A 19,408-nucleotide genomic window follows, 5' to 3' on the forward strand; every position below is an offset into this window, starting at 1 on the left:
ATTTTACCTCTCTGAGGCTCACTTTCTCTCTCTATAAAATGGGAATAATAGTATGTCTTACCTCTTTGCATTTTTTGGAAGAATTACCGGAGACACCACATAAAAAAGCTTGTCCTAAGACATGACACGATAATAAGGGCAAGTCTCTAGCAACGGAGGAGGCCTCCTTGATGCTTTTCAAGTTCTGTTTTACCTGCGAAATAGCTCTGGATCCTAATCACTTGGACGAAGCTCATATCATTTCTTAGTTGGACTCCTATAAAGTCTTCGGCGAAAGTTCCTCTCTACTCACTCTTGCCTCCCCTGGTCCATTCTCACAGCAGCCAAAATTCTCTTTCCAGACGCAAATCTCTTACACTTAGGATTGCCTGCCTTTGTTGAACAACACCCCTCCCCGCCCTCGCCCTCACGCCCCCCCCCCCCCAGGCTTCCTTTTACTTCCAGAATACAGACTACCGGGGCGCCTGGGTGGCGCAGTCGGTTAAGCGTCCGACTTCAGCCAGGTCACGATCTCGCGGTCCATGGGTTCGAGCCCCCCGTCGGGCTCTGGGCTGATGGCTCAGAGCCTGGAGCCTGTTTCCGATTCTGTGTCTCCCTCTCTCTCTGCCCCTCCCCCGTTCATGCTCTGTCTCTCTCTGTCCCCAAAATAAATAAACGTTGAAAAAAAAAAAAATACAGACTACCTTTCTTACTGTCTCACCTGGCTTTACAGCCCCTCCTCTCCGGCCTCACCTCCTACCCAGTTCCCATGCTGCAGCCACGCTGGCCTCCGTGAGTCTCTCTTTCCCGCGGGGTCCCGGCCCTGCCCTGGCCTCTCACAGGCTCTTCTGTCTGCCTGCAACACTCTTCCCTCCCTTCTCTGCCTGACCACCCCCTTACACATCTTCCAGTCCGCTGCCTCTAACGGCAGTCTCACATTTGTCTGTGAAACGGAGTAAAGCCAGTCTCCTCTCCAGTAAATATTTGAGGCACGGGTGGGTGAAGGACTGTTGGCTCCTTAGCCCACAGAACTTCAGAGAAGCACGTGGTGCTGCAGGCTCAATGACAGAAATCTGACGTCCCGCGTTCCAGCCTGACCCTCCCACTGAAGAACTGGGTTGTATGGTGGGGCTCCGAGAGCTCGGAACCACAGTGCACTTGTTGGTAATTCTACAATGTGAGGAGAGGCAAGTCGGAGGACAGTCTTTAATTTGCATTCGCCTTTGCACGTCTTAGCAGAGAATAAGGAAATAAAGACTGCGCAGGTCTCGTGTTGAATTTAAAGGTGTTACCACACATTTTTATACCAACGGTGTCCCCTCTGTTCCTGGGAAACAGTCATCTATTCACTGCTCGAGCTTCTTCTCTCGATACTACGGGTGACGGTCGAGAGGCATTTTTTTTTTAATTTTTTTTTTCAACGTTTATTTATTTTTGGGACAGAGAGAGACAGAGCATGCACGGGGGAGGGGCAGAGAGAGAGGGAGACACAGAATCGGAAACAGGCTCCAGGCTCCGAGCCATCAGCCCAGAGCCCGACGCGGGGCTCGAACTCACGGACCGCGAGATCGTGACCCGGCTGAAGTCGGGCGCTCAACCGACTGCGCCACCCAGGCGCCCCTCGAGAGGCATTTTAACGATTCATTCCGGGTGTTCCCCAGGTCAGAGACCGAAAGAAGAGGGAAGGAGACTAGAGGCTAGCGTGTGTTTAGGGCCGGGTCTAGATGCGAGACGAGCGTTTTAGGGTTTTACGTAACCAGGAGCGTAGAACTTGATCCGAACCGTTCTTACCCTTTTCAGTTTGCGGATAAAGAGCGTTAACAGGAGCCAGAAGAGGGTTGCGGCCACACAGGTGCACGTGAGAGTGATTAGCTCCAGGTTAGACTTGTCCGAGGTTCCTGGAGGGAGGAAAACAAGACGGTCCTCAACAAGCACCATCACACTGAGGGTCTTTGTGATTCTACAGAACAGGTCCAAATGCCCCTAAATGGTTCGCCATGGCGCATGCAGCCTGGCGGCTCAAGGGTTGGTCTCTGGGACGGGTCTCCCCTCCCCTTCCGAGTCCAGCAGGGCGCATGATATTTCACCATCCTAAGCTCACGCAGAAATTAAAGGGAGTTTCAGAAATTCTGGGGCTGAGCTCGCAAACGTCGTAATCCCAGAAATGGCTACTTCAAAATCCGAGGAGAAATTAAAAGAACGGTTTTTTTAATGTTTATGTTTGAGAGACACAGAATGCGAACGCGAGAGACACAGAAGAGAGAGGGAGACACAGAATCCGAAGCGGGCTCCAGGCTCCGAGCTGTCGGCACAGAGCCCGACGCGGGGCTCGAACCCACAAGCTGTGAGATCATGACCTGAGCCAGAGTCGGACGCTCAACCGACTGAGCCACCCAGGCGCCCCCCCTCCCCCCCCCCCCCCGAGGAGAAAATTTTTAAAAAGGAAAAAAATTAAGGCGGGAACAAAAGCCCATTAAAGTGCTAAATCTGGAATGTGTGAGCTCTTCCTCGAGAGTTTTAGAGGAAATTCTAAAGAAAAATACCTAAGAATAAAAACGACACAAAAGGCCTCCTCTGGGACTCACAAAATTCTTCTACTTTGATTTTAAAAATAAAAAACTCAAGGACCGTCACCGTTGCCTGCTCGCTCCTTTTGGAACAGCCGGCCAACTGGCCCACCTCCTGCTCCTTGCTTCATGGCTCTGTCTCTGACCTTCGAGGCTCTGACCTACAGGGGCTGCAACAAGAAGGGGCCTCTTCCCAAGCACCTCATTTCCCGGAATCACGCAGGGATCTAAAGCTGAGCAGTTCCTCCAGCGCCAGACGAGAAAAGACCCAAAGTGTGCAAGAGAAGCTTCCAGAGAGGAAGGTCTTCGGGATCCGTGAAGGAATGCCCCAGTGGGGCAGAACGGTGGTCCCCTACTTACTGGTTCCAGGGGACAATTTCCCATGAATTTCAAAGGACTGCCTTTGAACCTCATTACGAGGAGGCAGAGGCTTGGTATGAAGCTAGGGAAGAACAAATGGAACTCACTCTTTTTAGAAACAATGATGTGACTGGTATCGCTTTTTTAAGTTTATGTATTTAATTTCAGAGACACAGAGACCGTGCCAGCGGGGGAGGGGCAGAGAGAGGGAGAGAGAGAACCCCAAGCAGGCTCCACACTGTGCGCACAGAGCCTGAGGGGGGGCCCCGAACTCACAAACCGCGAGATCCTATGACCTGAGCCCAAACCAAGAGTCGGATGCTTAACCGACTGAGCCACCCAGGCGCCCCAATGAATGGTATCATTTATTGAGCACCTACTATATGCCAAGCCCTTACAACCACCCTGAGGAGTAGGTAGCAATAATATCCTTGTTTCCTAGATGAGGGATTCATCATGTGGGCTCTTTGTTTCGATTCGACAAGGAGGTCCTGAATCCTACTGGAGGCGACATTCCATCTGGAGGCAACGGGAAGGTGAGCAAGAGAAAGGTGTCACTCTCCCGGAGCTCATCACTCGCAACCCAACCAAGACTTAGGGCCAATACAGGGGCGCCTGGGTGGCTCAGTCGGTCAAGCATCCGACTTCGGCTCAGGTCACGATCTCGTGGTTCGTGAGTTCGAGCCCCGCGTCGGGCTCTGGGCTGACAGCTCGGAGCCTGGAGCCTGTTTCGGACTCTGTGTCTCCCTCTCTCTCTCTGCCCCTCCCCCGTTCACGCTCTGTCTCTCTCTGTCTCAAAAATAAATAAACGTTAAAAAAAAAAAAGATTTAAGGCCAATACGAAGACACGGAGTAAGAGTTTCAAGGGTGGAGGAAATCTAGTGCTCTTTGGAAGAGGCGACATTGAAGTGGGTGGTGGCCCACGGAGACGAGGCGGGGAGGGCCTACAGGCAGAGGGGCTGGCATGAGTGGAGACCCAAAACTGGGACATGAGGGGGCAGAGCAGGCAGCATAAGGCAAGGACAGGTCAGGACCAGCCCGCAGAGAGTTCGAGCGTCGGCGTGCAGGGTTTAAACTACAAGCCGCATGCAGGCAGCTAGAGCCGGTGAAATATCTGTGAAGAACAGAAAACACACGAGCTAGAAACCCGAGCCGTTTCCTTCTCCCCTCTTATCCATCCAGCCACCGAGCACATGCACTTCCTGCCACAGTCCCCGCTGGGCAAACCTTTTAGTCTAGAGGGGAAATCCACATTCTCTCCCTGTCCAGGCCAACACAAAGTCCTGCCGGCTCTCCTCCCATGGCTCAGGAAATTGTCACCTCCTGTCCTGCCCCGCTATCACTGCCTACATCGAGGCCCCGCCAGCTGTCACCTGGACCGCAGCACTGGCTTCCTGACCAGGCTCTCCTCCACTCTGGGCCAGCGTGATCTCGCCTCTGTGTAAATTCCATCACCACCACCTCTGCTCCCCACAGCCGTGGGGATAAAAATCCACATCCCTGGGTCCTTCGTGCCCAACCCCGCCTATCTCTTCAGCTTCGTCCCCTGCCGCTCTCCCACTTGCTCCGATCACATCAAAACATTTGTAGGTTCTCACACCTCCCAGCCCTTTCTGCACCTCCGCGCTTCGGCACTCTGTTTCTCTACCAGAACGGCGGCTTCTGGGGGCTGCGGCCACCTCCTCGTCGTCTTTAGACCCCCCCCCCCCCCATCGGACTGGGTGAGCGAGGAGATAAATTATGATTGGCTTTGAGTCCAAAGCGTCTCATGAAGCTTTCAGAGGGTTCAAGGTCAAATTCCTGTTCGTGCGTATTAATCCAAGAAACCCACGGAACACCACCTACGTGGCACTCTCTGTTCTAGATACTAGTACGTGGTGGTGGATGAAAGGCATGGACGGTCTAGAGCTCACAGTCTGAACAGATAAATACGTTCAACGTTCCGAGCGGAGGAGCAGAGGGTAGGACCGGGGTTCTCTCGTTCGCTGATATGTCTCTGGTGTTTAGAAGGGGGCCTGGCCCCCAGTAGGCATCCTGAGAATACTGGGTGAGTGCAAGAATGAGTTCGGCTCAACGACGCCAAGCTTTGTTGGCCTGTGGCTAAGTTTCCCCAAACCTCATGAGAATGCGAACAGCCTCCTTGAAGAAGTTTCAAAGTATGATAAGCTTTTCTCTTCGTACGCAGCCTCTCGATGGGAATATTGTAAGCTCGAGTTAATAGGAGTTTGGATTTCCTCCCCCATGTGAAAGGTCGAATGCTGCCTTGCTGTATTCACACGCACGCGCGCACACACACACACACACACACACACACACACACAGCCTGAGACCTGCTCAGGCCTCAGTGGCCTTTGGCTGTTGGAGATGCTGATAGCATCTTGAGACACAGTACTGTCCGCCTAAAAGCTCTGCAGATGCCTCCTGCTTGGAATGCCCTGGGAGAGGCCCCCTCCCACTGTGGGAACTTTCCCACTGCATTCCACGGGGCAGGAAGTTGACCCCCAAAGCAATTCCACAGCCCTTACTCAGGCAAAATTCCTTTCAGTGGGACCCAATGTGCTCGGGTGCATTTACACATTTCAAGAACCAACTCATTAAAAAACATCCTCAAGATGAACACTTATTACAGGAGAAAGGTCTATTTAACATTCTATGACTGCTTACTGAAAACCAAGAATTTAACCAGATACGACGTAGTATCTGTGCTCGATCTCTGTCGCTCTTGATAGCTCAAAGTAACCATTAGGAGAGCCTTAGGTTGAGTAGACAGACTTCAGGTCAGCATCATCCCTTCCTATACAGCTCTTGGATATTTTCTCAGAGGTCAAACATCCACACGCTGGCCTGGCGGGACCCAGCTTCAACTTGCTGGTGACAGCTGATGAGCTCAGCCCATGAAACGGCCCAGCTGTACGTGGCAGGGGAAGGGAGGCCAGAGGAAACGTGGCTGGGATTTGACAACAACTAGGAGTTAGCACTGGGTCTCAGGGACGTTCCTGTCACATGGGGTGTGTGAAAGCCAGCATCAGGCACGCCGCGAGCTTGTTTTACATGGGATATTGACAAGAACGGGGCCAATCTGAAGAGTTAGGAAGACGGCACTTCTGGCTTACAGACTCCGCTAACCCTGGGGCACAGAGTGTTCCATGTCAGTTACCTTTCAAGCTTCAGACCATCCCTCTCGGGACAGGAAGGGGGGACGCCAGCCAGGGGATGCACTGGTTCCTGGGGGGTGAGGTACCTCGTCCAGAGGCTGTGCGCCTGCTGAGTCCCGCTGCCTTGCCCTGCGCCTTTCTGATGGTGGCGGCTGTTCACGCTGCACGGGGCCGGGACTTTGTCTTGTGGCGGTGTCACGCCGACCCTGACACGTGGCACGGTGTGGTGCCAGGCTGCCGGAATCGACAGGCAGCAGGGCCAGGGCACTCGACTCGCACCACAGCGAGCACCGGTGGTCCTTCCCAGGAGGTTAGCCGAACTCCCTAAGCAGAAGACCAGGGCCTCCGGCTCGGGGACCTGCCTTGACTTGAGACAGGACAAGTTCTACCTGGAAAGGGCAGGAAGCAAGCAGCTATGTCTTCGACCCAGGACCCTAGGCCCCGGCTTGCTCGTCCTTCAAATGCGGGGTCACAACAGGACCCTGGCTCACAGGTGAAATGTATGAACCTAGTAGGGGCTGTTTTTTTTTTTTAACGTTTATGTATTTTGAGAGCGAGAGAGAATCCCAAGCCGGCTCCATGCCGTCAACGCAGAGCCCGACTTGGGGCGCGATCCCACGAACAGTGAGATCACGACCTGAGCCCAAATCAGAAGTCAGACGCTTTCCGACTGAGCCACCCAGGTGCCCTGAGGGCTATTCTTTTGAAGGTTCTCCCCCACTCCCCCCGTCCCAGCGCTCCCTTTTCCTTCTTTAAAACATCCTTATCTTGTGGGCTTCAAGTACTATACGAGATGATTTCATTTTCATCCAGACCTATTGCATACATCACAGTTTTTTTTCCCCTAAAACTAGTCAGACTTTGACCCAAATAGCGATCATTTTCTGCAGACAACCGAGTCACGACCTTCCCTGAGAAATTCGCCTCGTACCTGCCAGGGTGGCTTAGAAGTTGTTCTCTGGTTCTATCGTTATTTTTAGAAAACTGTTTATGTGGGTTTTTTGCCCATGAAGCTCTTAAGACATCAAGAGAAGGGTGTGTTTTGTGTTCATTTGCATCTCCAGCACCGGCCCAGTGGAAATCTCAATAAATATTTCTCTATGGATGAAAAGAAAATTGATCAGACATACGTCGACCTGATTCTCCACGTGAGCTGAGCAAACAGTGCTACCCCTTGTTATCTAAAATCCAATAACCGATAACCCAGCCAATTTCTCTAAGGCTTATTGGACTAATAAAATTGGCTTTCATACTATTTATAAAGCTTTTGAGAAATCTTTGGACACCAATTTGGAACCTCTCTTAAGGACGGAGTGACATGGAAAGACTCTTCAAATTAAACTTTCGGAAGTGAGCTTTCAAGGATAGTTCTAGGTAAAAGATATTTAAGATTGCCATCACGTGCCTTCAGCTCGATGACACATTTTTAGGAAAGCTAGTAAAGCTAAACTCCTTAGGCCACAGAGGGATTTTGTGGTCTGGAACACCGTTTGGGTGACTCACTGGTTAAGTGTTGGAAGACTGTAATGCAGAAAGTTTTGTTGAAGTTAATGTGGTTTAACATGTTAACAAACAGCAACGTTAGCTAATATTTAAAAAGCTTCTATTATATGGCAGATAGTGTTCTAAGTGTGTTAATCCTTACACCCCAGTAAGGCTGGTGTGCCGTCACTAATGTCTGTTTTGCAGATGAACATACGGAAGCATCAGGAAGGTAAGTAATTGGCCCAAGGGCACACGCTCAGGAGGGGTGATGACCGGGCTTCACGCGGGGGGTCCTCTCCTGCCTTCCAACCCAGAGGCAGTAGAGTGGAATGGTCCTGCCCCACACGCTCAGTGCTCAGCTCCACCCCTCCTAGCTTCGTAACCCTGAACCGAGTACTAAATCCTTCTGTGCTTCAGATCCTTGTCCACCAATGGGAAAAAAAGAAATCCCCACTGGGTTGTCACCAAAGTTAGCTAGACTAACGCATGTTCAATGAGCAGAAGATACCATGGGTGAATTCCATCACCATATTTTGAATTCCTGATCGAGGCCAGCTTGATGTCATTGTTTAGACTCAAGTACGAAGGCATGCACATCCTGTCCTCTGGCCCTCCTGTGTGAAATCAGTGAGTGGAGAGTTCATGTCTCCGCTGCCAGCGCTGGTCTCTCCTCGGGAACCCTTCTAAATTGCCAACACCCAGGAGAACAGTAACATCAATCACCAACATCTTCATGTGAATTAGTTTATCACATCCTTCCTAGTGCCAGGCTAGCTGGGGGGGGGGGGGGGTCGTGAATTTGGGGCAGGATTCAGGAAGAGAGGAGCCAAAGCAGAGGACCGTCCAGCCTCAGAGGAGTGTGAAAAAGAAACGAGACCCGAAGGCTGGCCTGGCCAAGGGGGATAAAAGGGAGGCACTGCATACCTGAGATAATTTTGAGCTTTTCCTATTCTGTACTCTCAGAATTTATTAAGGAACGCAGCGTATGTTTCCTGCTGTGTGGGTCCTTTCCTGAAATGTGTTAATGTGCAATCATTATGGCATAACATTTACAGATCTCACCTCTGATGCCTTTCCATTTAGACTGCAGGACCCTGAGGCAGTCCTTTGGTGCTTTCCATGATTTTCCTATCCATCCGTCGTCCCCAAAAGAATGTCTAACGTGGTATTTTCTCCTGTGTCATTATAAGGGCTACTGAAACCGTACTTCAATAGCAAGGCTTAAATCTGTTATCGGAATGTATTTACACACACGTGGTGGCTCTTACTTGCAATAATAATTCTGAAGTCGAGTTTATCTTAAGTCCTTGGGTGAAAACGTGCCCCGCTTTCACTGAAACGGTCCCACTGCGTTCCATGGGCTCTTGAGTGCTATGTCAATTTCAGAAATTATTTTGGTTACTGACAGTTTTGTGTTGTTGTTTTTAATGTTAGAACTTCCCCTCTGAGAGTTCCACGTGTGCTCCTGGACCGTCCAAAGCAAACAAGACCTGGGATTATTTAAAGAAGCTTCTTTGACTCCACAGTCCACTCATCCTTTTCAGATACAAAAATAACACATTGTTTTATCTATGAGGATAAGAAGCCTTTTTCAAGGGAAATAAAAAGAGCAGACAGTTTCCTTCCTGGCTAATTCGCGAACCTCTTCAAATCTGTTAAACACAGCCGCAGACGCAACTCATTTGCTCGGTTTCATTGCCTAAGCCCCACCTGACAAGACAGGTCGGCTTGCAGGGTCTGCGTGCATATTTTAGGAAATCAAGTCTGAAGCTAGGGATCGTTTCACAGCCACCAGAGAGCCAGGATCTAATTTCAGTGATAAAATTAGTGAGCAGGTACGGCATCGAGCTATTCTGAAGAGCATCCGGGGACCAACTTTTCATTCGGTGAGCCTCGAGGACTTCCACTCAAGATACGGCATCTGACTAATAAGATTCACTCAAGAGCCACTTTTTAGGAATCTCCTTATCCAAAATTATGTATGGAGCTGAAACCTACCTCCTGACACATCACCACCGCCTCCCTTCCTTGGTTCCGGGTATCTTTTCTGGTGTACCAAAGAATGAGTTAGAAAGTCTCCCCGGGGGTGAAGCTTGTTAAACATTTACGGAAAACAATAATATCGCCCCTTAGTTTAAAAAAAAAATTTTTTTTTCTTAATGTTTTTATTTATTTTTGAGACAGAGAGAGAGACAGAGCATGAGCAGGGAAGGGGCAGAGAGAGAGGGAGACACAGAATCGGAAGCAGGCTCCAGGCTCTGAGCCGTCAGCACAGAGCTCGATATGGGGCTCGAAGTCACAGACTGTGAGATCATGACCTGAGCCGAAGTCGGACGCTCAACCGACTGAGCCACCCAGGCGCCCCATCGCCCCTTAGTTTTTAGACTAACAATCCTCATTGCCTTACACTGCTCTATCATTACCCTATTAGGATACGGTCCCATTTATGTTACACTCCTCTTATGAACGGGTACAGTGTTTCAGGTAGTTTGATGACCGCTTAATCAGGCCATCTGTTTTTAGGGGAGAGGGGAGTTTTGCCGTCACTCCGAGAGCAGGGGGCGGGGGAGATTACAAAAGAGAGCAAGGAAGAAGGCAGAAAAACATGAAAAGCAGACACAAGAACTCAAAGAGCACAGCAGCCGGGGACAGTGACCGGTGAAAAGAAAGAGCCACGTATGTCAAGTCTGTAGGCACCTCGTAAACGTGATCATTTCCCCAGGCGCTACTGAAGATCAACGCCACATCAGGGAAAAGAGGTCATGAGTCAAAAGTACCAGTTCTTCAGAAAACGCAGCGGGCTGGCCACCAGGAACGAGGTAAAATCACCTAGACTTTGTTGTTGCCAAGGGACACAACGTAGAAGGTGCACTGTTGCCTCATAGCTCACTGCCCCGTTCACCCTGCCAATCCGACGTCCTCCGAGGCTTCCTTTCGACCCGGGCTCGCTACCCACGTCCCTTCTTGCCTCTGCGACCTCCCTGAGCTCTGATTAGCGGCCCTGGGTGGTGTATTGGCTGCAAACTAGCGCTTCGACTTCACCCCGGGGAGGAGCTCAAAGTGCCTATTGATCCGGCTCTAATGGTTTCCGTGTGCACCTTAATCTCCTTCCAGCTAGGTTTTCAAGGCCCCCGGAGGGGAGGGGAGATGGCTTACACTTCCTTACGCTGCCCAGCCCTGGGCACATAAATACGTTGCTGAGTTACCGGCGAACTGGGATTGGCTTAAGTCTATTGCCAGATATTGCTATATATATATATATATCTCCAGAAATTGCAAGATATTGACGTATGTCTCTTTTCAGACATTCAGTGGTGGTTTTCTACGTGGATCAACCCGCGGATACATTTTTCAGACGCTCTGGGATAGAGGAGTGAACGATACGCCGTGGTAAGCACCGCGTCAAAGGTATACGTCAAGTGCTCTGGGAGCACAGAGGGAGATGATGGTAAGGCAGGAGGACCCTTCCTCTCCCCCTGTAGCAAGAGCAGAAGTGAGCTGTCCGGATGAGTAGGGCTGTCCGGGGGAGAATGAGGCGGGAAGGAAGGCCATGGAGATTAAAGGAAGATGCTGTGGGCAGGCAGATGAGGGACAGCGGATCTGCAGGGGGTTCTGGGCAGGTGCACGGCTGGGGAGCTCAGGTGTGAAGGGAGGGATGAGCCACGAGGCTGCAGGAGGCCAGGAAGGACCTGGATGAGGATAACAGGCCATCAGGAACCACTACATATTTGAAGCAGGGGAGTCATCTGTCGTAAGATTAGTCATTCAAAAGGATCACGGTAGGGGTGCCTCGGTGGCTCAGTCGGTTGAGTATCCGACTCCGGCTCAGGTCATGATCTCGAGGTTTGGGAGTCTGAGCCCCGTATCAGGCTGGCTGCTGTCAGCGCAGAGCCCGCTTCAGATCTCTCTCTCAAAAATAAAAAAAATACAGAAAATAAAGTAAAATAAAAAAGATCCTCTAGAATTGGAAGACGATCGAAGGAGAGAGAAGTAGGTAGGCTGCCTGGGAGGCTGAGAGATGACGTCGGGAGAGGACAGGGTCAGGACCTCCGTAGTGGCAGTTGACGTGGGCAACTGTCTCCCCTTTCCTCAGAAGCAAATGACCCAGGCCGATGGAAACGTGTAGAAATGATCAGTGGCAGCCAGATTCTTAATGCTGTCTGGCTTTCCAGAGGAGCGTGTAGTGGGAAAAGGAATCACTGCAGGAAATGAGAACCAGGTAGAGAGACCCCCAAATAACAGGACGTAATGGAAAAAGTCCAACAGCTCGATTTTAGGCCAAGGCCTCGAGGACAAGTCCCCGCGGCACATCAGGGGTGGGAAGCCCGGAGGGAGGGCGGCAATGTTCCACAGCTACGGGACACGGACCCCGGTCAGCCTCACCGTGCGTGTGTCATGTGACTTTGGGCAAATAACTTAACCCTCTGGACTGCCCATCTTCCCGTCTGTAGACTGAAGATAATACTGGTTACTTCTTTGGATTCTTACGGCGCTCATGGGATCAGGGATGCCCGTTACGTAGCAACGTCTGCATAGAAAGATAACCGAATAAAGCCTCCTGCTAAGTGCTGGGCACGGGCGTGGGGTACAAAAGTATGTCAGACCCCACTCCCGCCTCACAAGGTCTACAGTTCAGTAGGGAAGACAGGCCTATGGACGCCTAATTAACCCCCAAAGGCAGAATACAGGAAGTACTGATGAGAAGATTCAAGAACCATGGAGAGCGAGGGCAGAGAAGAGGGTGGGTATCCGAGTCAGCTGTTGATCCTGGAGGACGCTGCTGAGTACAAAGTATCTAATCTACACCGGACACGGGGGAGAAGGAGCATCAGGCTGCCATGGGGAGGGCGCCCGGACAAAAGACATTCTGGCCTGTGTTCACATGGGGCCGCCCTCAGCAGTGGGTGGGAGTCAGGCTCTCTGATGGCCAGAGTGCGGGCTCCTAGGCCAGCCTGGGAGCCTCCACGGTGCCATGGCTCCGCCTGTGGGCAGAAAAAGCCTCCCAGCAGGGGGGGCTACTCCCAGAGGGTAGACTTGTGACAAATAGGAGGGGGGTGGTCGTGACTGTGGGCAGAAGAAACGCACAGATGCCTTGAAGCGACGTGGCTTCCGGGAAACCCAGATCAGCCTGGCAGAAAAGGCGAAGGAAAAGGAAGGAAGGTCTCTGTGGAGACCTATAAACTTGTGTCAATTTCCCTCCGGGCAAGGCCTTCTCCCAAGCCATCAGCTGCCCGGCCGTTGGGTCAGATGCCAACCCCGGTTCCCTGGTAGAGGCAGCGGAGAGTAGGGATGCACGGCAGGAGGGTGCGTATGGGGCTGGGGCGCACATGAGAAGAACCCGGCTCTCATGCTCGTCTGCCCTCACTTGGCTACAGGATGAAGGTCAGTCATTTCACTCCTGCCTGGGGCTTCATAACTGCTCTGTTGTCAGCACAGGGGGGGGAAAAGCCCTCTGGACTGCGGAGTGGGCACCTCCTTGCCCTCTGTGGCCACCCCTGTCTCAGATCTGTGGCCCTCCCTGGCCTGACACAGTTACTCCCCGACGGCCACATCTGGAGTCCTTGTTTAAAAGTAAATGAAAGGTCCTTTGAAGAGGGAGGTGTTCTCTCCAGGGGTAAGCAGACGAGTCGAAAGAATACTCTGAGACGAGGATTATTTGGGAGAGAAACAGGACCATTACTGTAACTATCTGGGGGATGCTACTCCCCACTTTTCCTGGAAGTATAGATTTGTGGGAGCGTGGTTTTGGGATTGTTCAGGAGACTGTCTGAAATCATCTACTCGTTGGGGCACCTGGGGGGCTCAGCCATTACAGTGTTGGACTCTTGATTTCAGCTCAGGTCATGATCCCATGGTTCGTGGGTTCGAGCCCTAAGTCGGACTCAGGGCTGACAGCATGGAGCCTGCCTGTGGGATTTTCTCTCTCTCTCCACCCCGCCCCCACGCGTATGAATGCACGCACGCTCTCTCTCTCTCTCTCAAAATAAACTCAAAAAAATAAACTAAATAAAATCCTCTCCTCATAAAAGAATGGGGACGATGCTCTGTTTTAAAGGAGTCTGAATTCTCAGAATTATAATCTTTAAGCCATGTAAGTTTCCAGGGCGGAAGAACTGATCTATTTCCCCTGCCAGGAGTATTTCCATAGTCTGAGGTCTCCCGGGGAGCCTGGAAACAGAGTCCCCAACAAATTGCATCTTTTCATGTAAACCTCAATAGGCCATAGATATTTAGGTCCAAGGAGGTGTCAATTTGATATTTTATGATGCTGTAAATGTTATGTTTTGCATGACTTCTGGCATCGGAGGACTGCAATGGCCGACTAAACTGGTTTCCAAATGGGAGCCACATGGCCACAGCCCCGAGTAGGATTAGGCCGCTTTGGATTTTGCTGCTCAGCGAACTATCTGAGGCCTCCGAAGAGGAAGCACTTGGAATATTTTTCTCAAATGTGGTCTGTTTTTTTATGTGTTGCTTCTCCCTGATAATATTTTGCAGCCTACTTCGTGTTAAAAAAAAAAAAAAAAACCCCAGCTTACGAAGACACTCAGAAGAGAGGCGTGTAGATGTCTCACTCGTGGGAATCGGAAAAGGCGAAAGAACGAACTGTGGGTTTTCCCCTCTACCTACACCCCTCTTCCTCCTTGGGTTTCTTTGTCACAGGTGTGGCCACCGCGGTCACTCTCTATGGGTCAATGCCGTCCCTCGGGCGGCAGCTGGCTTTCCTCTCTTCTGGGAACTACTTCCCTGCAGAGACCGTGTTTGGGTGGCCGGCCAGTGCCTTCCCCTTCTGCCTTGCCAGGCCACCCAGCAGGTCCCTTCCCGGAGCGACAGGGGAGGGGCGAGGGGGTCAGGGAAAGGAACAGGCTGGGGCGGCAGCGGGAGACCGGGAGGTGGAAAGTTGAACAGGGACACAGCCGTCTGAGCTGGTTCTTGTTGCTTTCTGAAGCCGGTTTACCTTGAACAGTGAGGTATGCCGAGCTTTCCACGGACCCCTTCTGGTTGGTGGCTCTGCAGTGATATGCACCTTCGTCGTCTTCTGTGACTCTTTCAAGAAACAGCGTGCTGCTTCCCGGTCCTAAGATAATTCCTGAGGAGGGAGAGATGTTTACATTAGCGGGCCCGGGGGACAGACAAAAACAGCTACTTCTGTCGTACTACCCTTTGCCTATAGTTATGCGTTCAGACGAGGAAATCCGAGCTCTAGGCAACCTTGGGCCCGGCGGCCTGTTTGTGTTTTCTGGGTCCAGGCTTTTGAACAGCACCTTCACCATGCAGCAGAGCTCGGACACCACCCCCCCTTCTGGAGGTGATGGGACCCAGGCCGTTCACCGTGTGGAGAGAAAGGAGGTGGGGCACCTTTCAAGAGCCAACGTCAAGGGCACAGCACATCCAATAATAACACCACTTACCGGGGGGCCTGCTGGGTGTTAGCACCGCGCGGGCCACTTCACATCCTGACATTTACAGCCAGCCCGCAGGGTCTTTGTGTCTCCATTTGACAAATGTGGAAACAGATTTGGCGAGGTGAACCCCTACCAAACACACATATATCATCCCTCCCCCCCCACCCCCACCCCAGCAAACAGGAAGTGTTTCTTTTTTTTTTCTTTTTTAATTTTTTTTTCAACGTTTTTATTTATTTTTGGGACAGAGAGAGACAGAGCATGAACGGGGGAGGGGCAGAGAGAGAGGGAGACACAGAATCAGAAACAGGCTCCAGGCTCTGAGCCACCAGCCCAGAGCCCGACGCGGGGCTCGAACTCACGGACCGCGAGATCGTGACCTGGCTGAAGTCGGACGCTTAACCGACTGCGCCACCCAGGCGCCCCCAGGAAGTGTTTCTTGAATGAGGACGAGGACATGTAGCCCAGCATACCCAATTAAATGCAAAGTCTGGGGTGGGAGGGAGACCAGTGAGAATCGGAATACACAGGAAGGCACCATGGAGGAACCGGGCCTTGAGCTGAGGTTTAAAGGATTAACAGAGGCCGCTGAAATCATGCTTGTTCTGAAATGGCGATACAGTGGGTCTGCCCAGGCTACAGGCTGTATTTTGTCAAATGGTTTACATTTCCCCTGATTAAGAGAGCCATCCAATAAGGAAAACGTGAGAAATACTGGAAAGCATAAAGAAAATGTAAAACAAACGTACAATCTTTCCTCCCAGCTATTTTCCCTTTATTCTTCTTAAAGTGCACTTTTTAACAACCGTTCGCCCGTTCATGTGGTATTTTTGAGCCCCGACTACATACCAGCCGCTATTCTAGATCTGGCGATATCGGGCTGAGCGAGACAAACGAACGCTCGCCTACAAAGGGCTCCGATTATGGTCTTAGAGAGTTACAAGTAAGTAATTTAAAGGAACGATAAAGTCCGTAAAGAAACTAAACCAGGTGAAGGGGACCATGGGTTTTGGGGGGGGGGGGGGGGGGTTAGGGGAAGCTCTCTTGGGAGATGACATCGGAGCAGAGACCCGAGACCCGAAAGACGGCGAAAGACGAGCTATTTGGAGGTCTGGAAGGGGTATCTGAGGCACATAGGGAGGAGGATCTCTAAAGTCCCCGGGGCAGCAATGAGTTTCAGGGACACTGCAGACTTTGGCTAGCAAGCAGGACAGGGGAGGGTTCGCAAGGCCCGACCATGAATGACCACAGGCCATGGTAAGAATTTAAGGTTTTGTTCTAAGCGCCGGAAAAAGCCACTGGAGGGTTATATCTAACTGCTCGTAACTATAAATAAGAGTGCAATTCACACATCTTTAGGCATAAAGATTACTCTCTATTTCGGATTGCTTCCTTAGGATACATTTTCAGAAACAGGCGTATTAGGTCAAGAGCTCGTGATTCTTACAACCGCACTGCCTTCCAAAAAGATTATACCCATTAACATGTCCACCAGCAGAGAAGAGGCTTTTATGTCTCTCCCGCCCGTGACGAGCGGGACCATCTAAAAAGATAAAATACAAAACACAAACCTTTGCTGGTTTGAAAGCGGACTTGGTAGCCATTTTTATTTTGAAAGCACCCGTCCGGGGTGCTTGACTAGAAAAAGCGAGTTCAGATTGAGGAGAGCTTTGAACCCCTGGCCAAGGAGTTTCCGTTTCGGTGTAGAAGGAAGAGAGGGGCTCACAGAGGTTTTTGAGCAGGGAAATGACCTAAGGAAAGCAATGTTTGAGGAAGTTTAGTCTAGAGGGAGAAGACGGGGTAGGCTGCCGCGGGGGAAAAGTGGTATCTGCAGTTCAGCTCACCAGCGGTAATCCGGGCAAGGAACACGGGGCATCCAAATCCGGACGGAGGAACAGGAAGCAGAGAGGAAGAAACGTAAACAGACACTCGGCAGAAGCAACCTGCACGAGTTACCCCCTCCTGGAGGCAGGAGTGGACAGAGAGGAGTGCGAGACGGTTCTGGTCTTCCAAGCCCAGGAAATGGGGGGTGGTGGGGTGGGGGGATGCGTGAGACTCTCCCCACAGCCTTGGCCTGTGAGTATGTCTCCCCGTGGGTACGATGAGAATAATACCTGCTTTGCCTATTTTATGGTACCGCCATGAGGCCCAATGGAGATGACTGAAGTGAGAGTTCTGGAAAGGGGAAGACAGGGCACCTGTGGGAATCGCAGGAAGTCAGAGCGTGGCTGGAGCGCGGGCTACAATTTTTTATACAAATACAATTTTTTTTTTTTATACAAATACAATTCACCGATACCTTATCCCCTTCCCTCTCCTCTCTCCAGAGGCATCGCTATCCTAAAGGTGGGGTGTTATCATCCTCAGGCATGTTTTTGTGCTTTTTCCACATAGGTATGGACCTCCGTAGAAGAGGTAATATTGTTTTGTGCCTTTAAAAATTCTAAATAAAAGGCACCATACAGTGGATGCCTTTTCTCAGCTTTTCCTATTTAATGATGTTTTGATATTTATCCTGGTTGACGCATGTAGAATAGAGTTCATTGTTTTTCAAACGTTTATTTATTCTGAGTGAGAGAGCCCAAGAGGGCAAGTGGGCAGGAGAGGGTGGGGCAGAGAGAGATTGAGAGAGAGAGGGAGAGAGAGAGAGAGGGAGAGAGAGAGAGAATTCCAAGCAGACTACGCTATCCGTGCAGAGCTGGACGCGGGGCTCAATCTCACGAACCACGAGATCGTGACCTGAGCTGAAACGAACGCTTAACCAACTGAGCCACCCAGGCGCCCCTGGAGTTCATTTTTAACCCATGTATAAAACTCATATTTAGCTCATCGTATACAAAAAAATACACTTTTCTGCCATAAGGTAGTTTTCGCTTTTTTGCTCCCATGAAGAAGGCTGCCAGCGCACCTGTCCCAGACAGTTGTACATGGTTATGCACACATCTCCTTGTGCTGGGTTATAAAGTACACCGATTTTCAACCCCACCAAGAATTACAGAATGTCTTCCAAAATACTACTGATTTATACTTTCACTAACACTAAGAGCTGCCCTTCCCCATACTTCCCGATACTTGGAGCTATCAGATGTTTTAATTGGGGGCAAAATGACAGGTGTGAGACGGCATCTCACGGCGGTGTTAACCTACATTTCTCTGATTACCAGGTAGGTGGAACATGGAGCATCATTTTCCATTTTTTTTTTTTTTTTTTGGCCACGAAGGCTTCCTTTCCTGGGAATTACCTCTTCATGTCCCCCACCCGTTTTTCTATTAGCCTATTTGTCTTTTTCGCAGCGATTTTAGGTTCTCTATATGTTTTGGGTACTAATTCCTTATTGGTTAAATATGCTGCAAGGTCCCCCCAACATTCTACGAACAGTCTTTGAAACTTTGTGAATTTTCCGGGGCGCCTGGGTGGCGCAGTCGGTTAAGCGTCCGACTTCAGCCAGGTCACGATCTCGCGGTCCGTGAGTTCGAGCCCCGCGTCGGGCTCTGGGCTGATGGCTCGGAGCCTGGAGCCTGTTTCCGATTCTGTGTCTCCCTCTCTCTCTCTGCCCCTCCCCCGTTCATGCTCTGTCTCTCTCTGTCCCCAAAATAAATAAATGTTGAAAAAAAAATTAAAAAAAAAAAAAAAAGAAACTTTGTGAATTTTTAATACAAAAGTTTAAAAAAATTCTAATGTAGTCAAATTTGTTAATATTCTCAATTATCCTTTGTGCTGCTTGTTCTATTTTATTTTTTATTTATTTTGAGAGAGAGACAGAGACCGTGAGTGGAGGAAGGACAGAGAGAGACACAAACACACAGAATCTGAAGCAGGCTCCAGGCTCTGAGCTGTCAGCACAGAGCCCGACTCGGGGCTCGAACTCATGAACCGTGAGATCATGACCTGAGCTGAAGTTGGATGTTCAACCGACTGAGCCCCCCAAGTGCCCCCTGTTGCTTGTTTTAAAAAGATATGCTTTCCTACACTGATATTAAAACATTTCCCTTATATACTTTTTTCCAAAAATAAAATCTCTTAAGAAGATTTACTTAGAGATTTGCCTTTTTTCATTTAGGTCTTTAATCCATCTGGATTTTCTTTTGGGGGCGGTATGCGTGTGGTATAAGAATTTGATTTTTACCACATAAATAATCAGTTATTCCAGCATCATTTACTGAATAATCTATTCTTCTCCCAGTGAGTTATGATAACAGTTCTGTCAAGATACTAAGTTTCCATATATCTGTGTTTCTGTTTTTAGGCTCTTTGTTCACAGTGACCCATTTATCCCACACAAGTTATGACCGTTGATAAAATGCGTCTTGATATTTGCTACAGTGTGACCCCTTCTTCTTCATAATTATCTCAGCCCTTTACACGTCAATATGGATTTCAGTTTTAGCTGGTCGAATTCTGGGAGAAATACTATTGGGATGTGGGTGGGGATTCCACTGAATTTATGTAATAATT

The 19,408-nt window shown here is 50.2% G+C and overlaps 1 protein-coding gene across 1 annotated transcript in view; it reads right to left on the reverse strand.

Moving 5' to 3' along the window:
• Positions 1-19,408, reverse strand: part of FLT1 (fms related receptor tyrosine kinase 1) — a 175,750-nt gene that overhangs the window by 38,143 nt on the left and 118,199 nt on the right. The window contains exons 16-17 of the mRNA XM_040448115.1: positions 14,505-14,636; positions 1,771-1,877 (exon numbers count right to left, since the gene is read on the reverse strand). Of these exons, the coding sequence (XP_040304049.1) occupies positions 1,771-1,877; positions 14,505-14,636 (239 nt within the window). The remainder of the gene's footprint in view (positions 1-1,770; positions 1,878-14,504; positions 14,637-19,408) is intronic.

This window comes from Herpailurus yagouaroundi, unplaced genomic scaffold (assembly GCF_014898765.1).
Source record: "Herpailurus yagouaroundi ecotype Mexico unplaced genomic scaffold, PumYag 197, whole genome shotgun sequence".
Classification (NCBI taxonomy): Eukaryota; Metazoa; Chordata; class Mammalia; order Carnivora; family Felidae; genus Herpailurus; species Herpailurus yagouaroundi.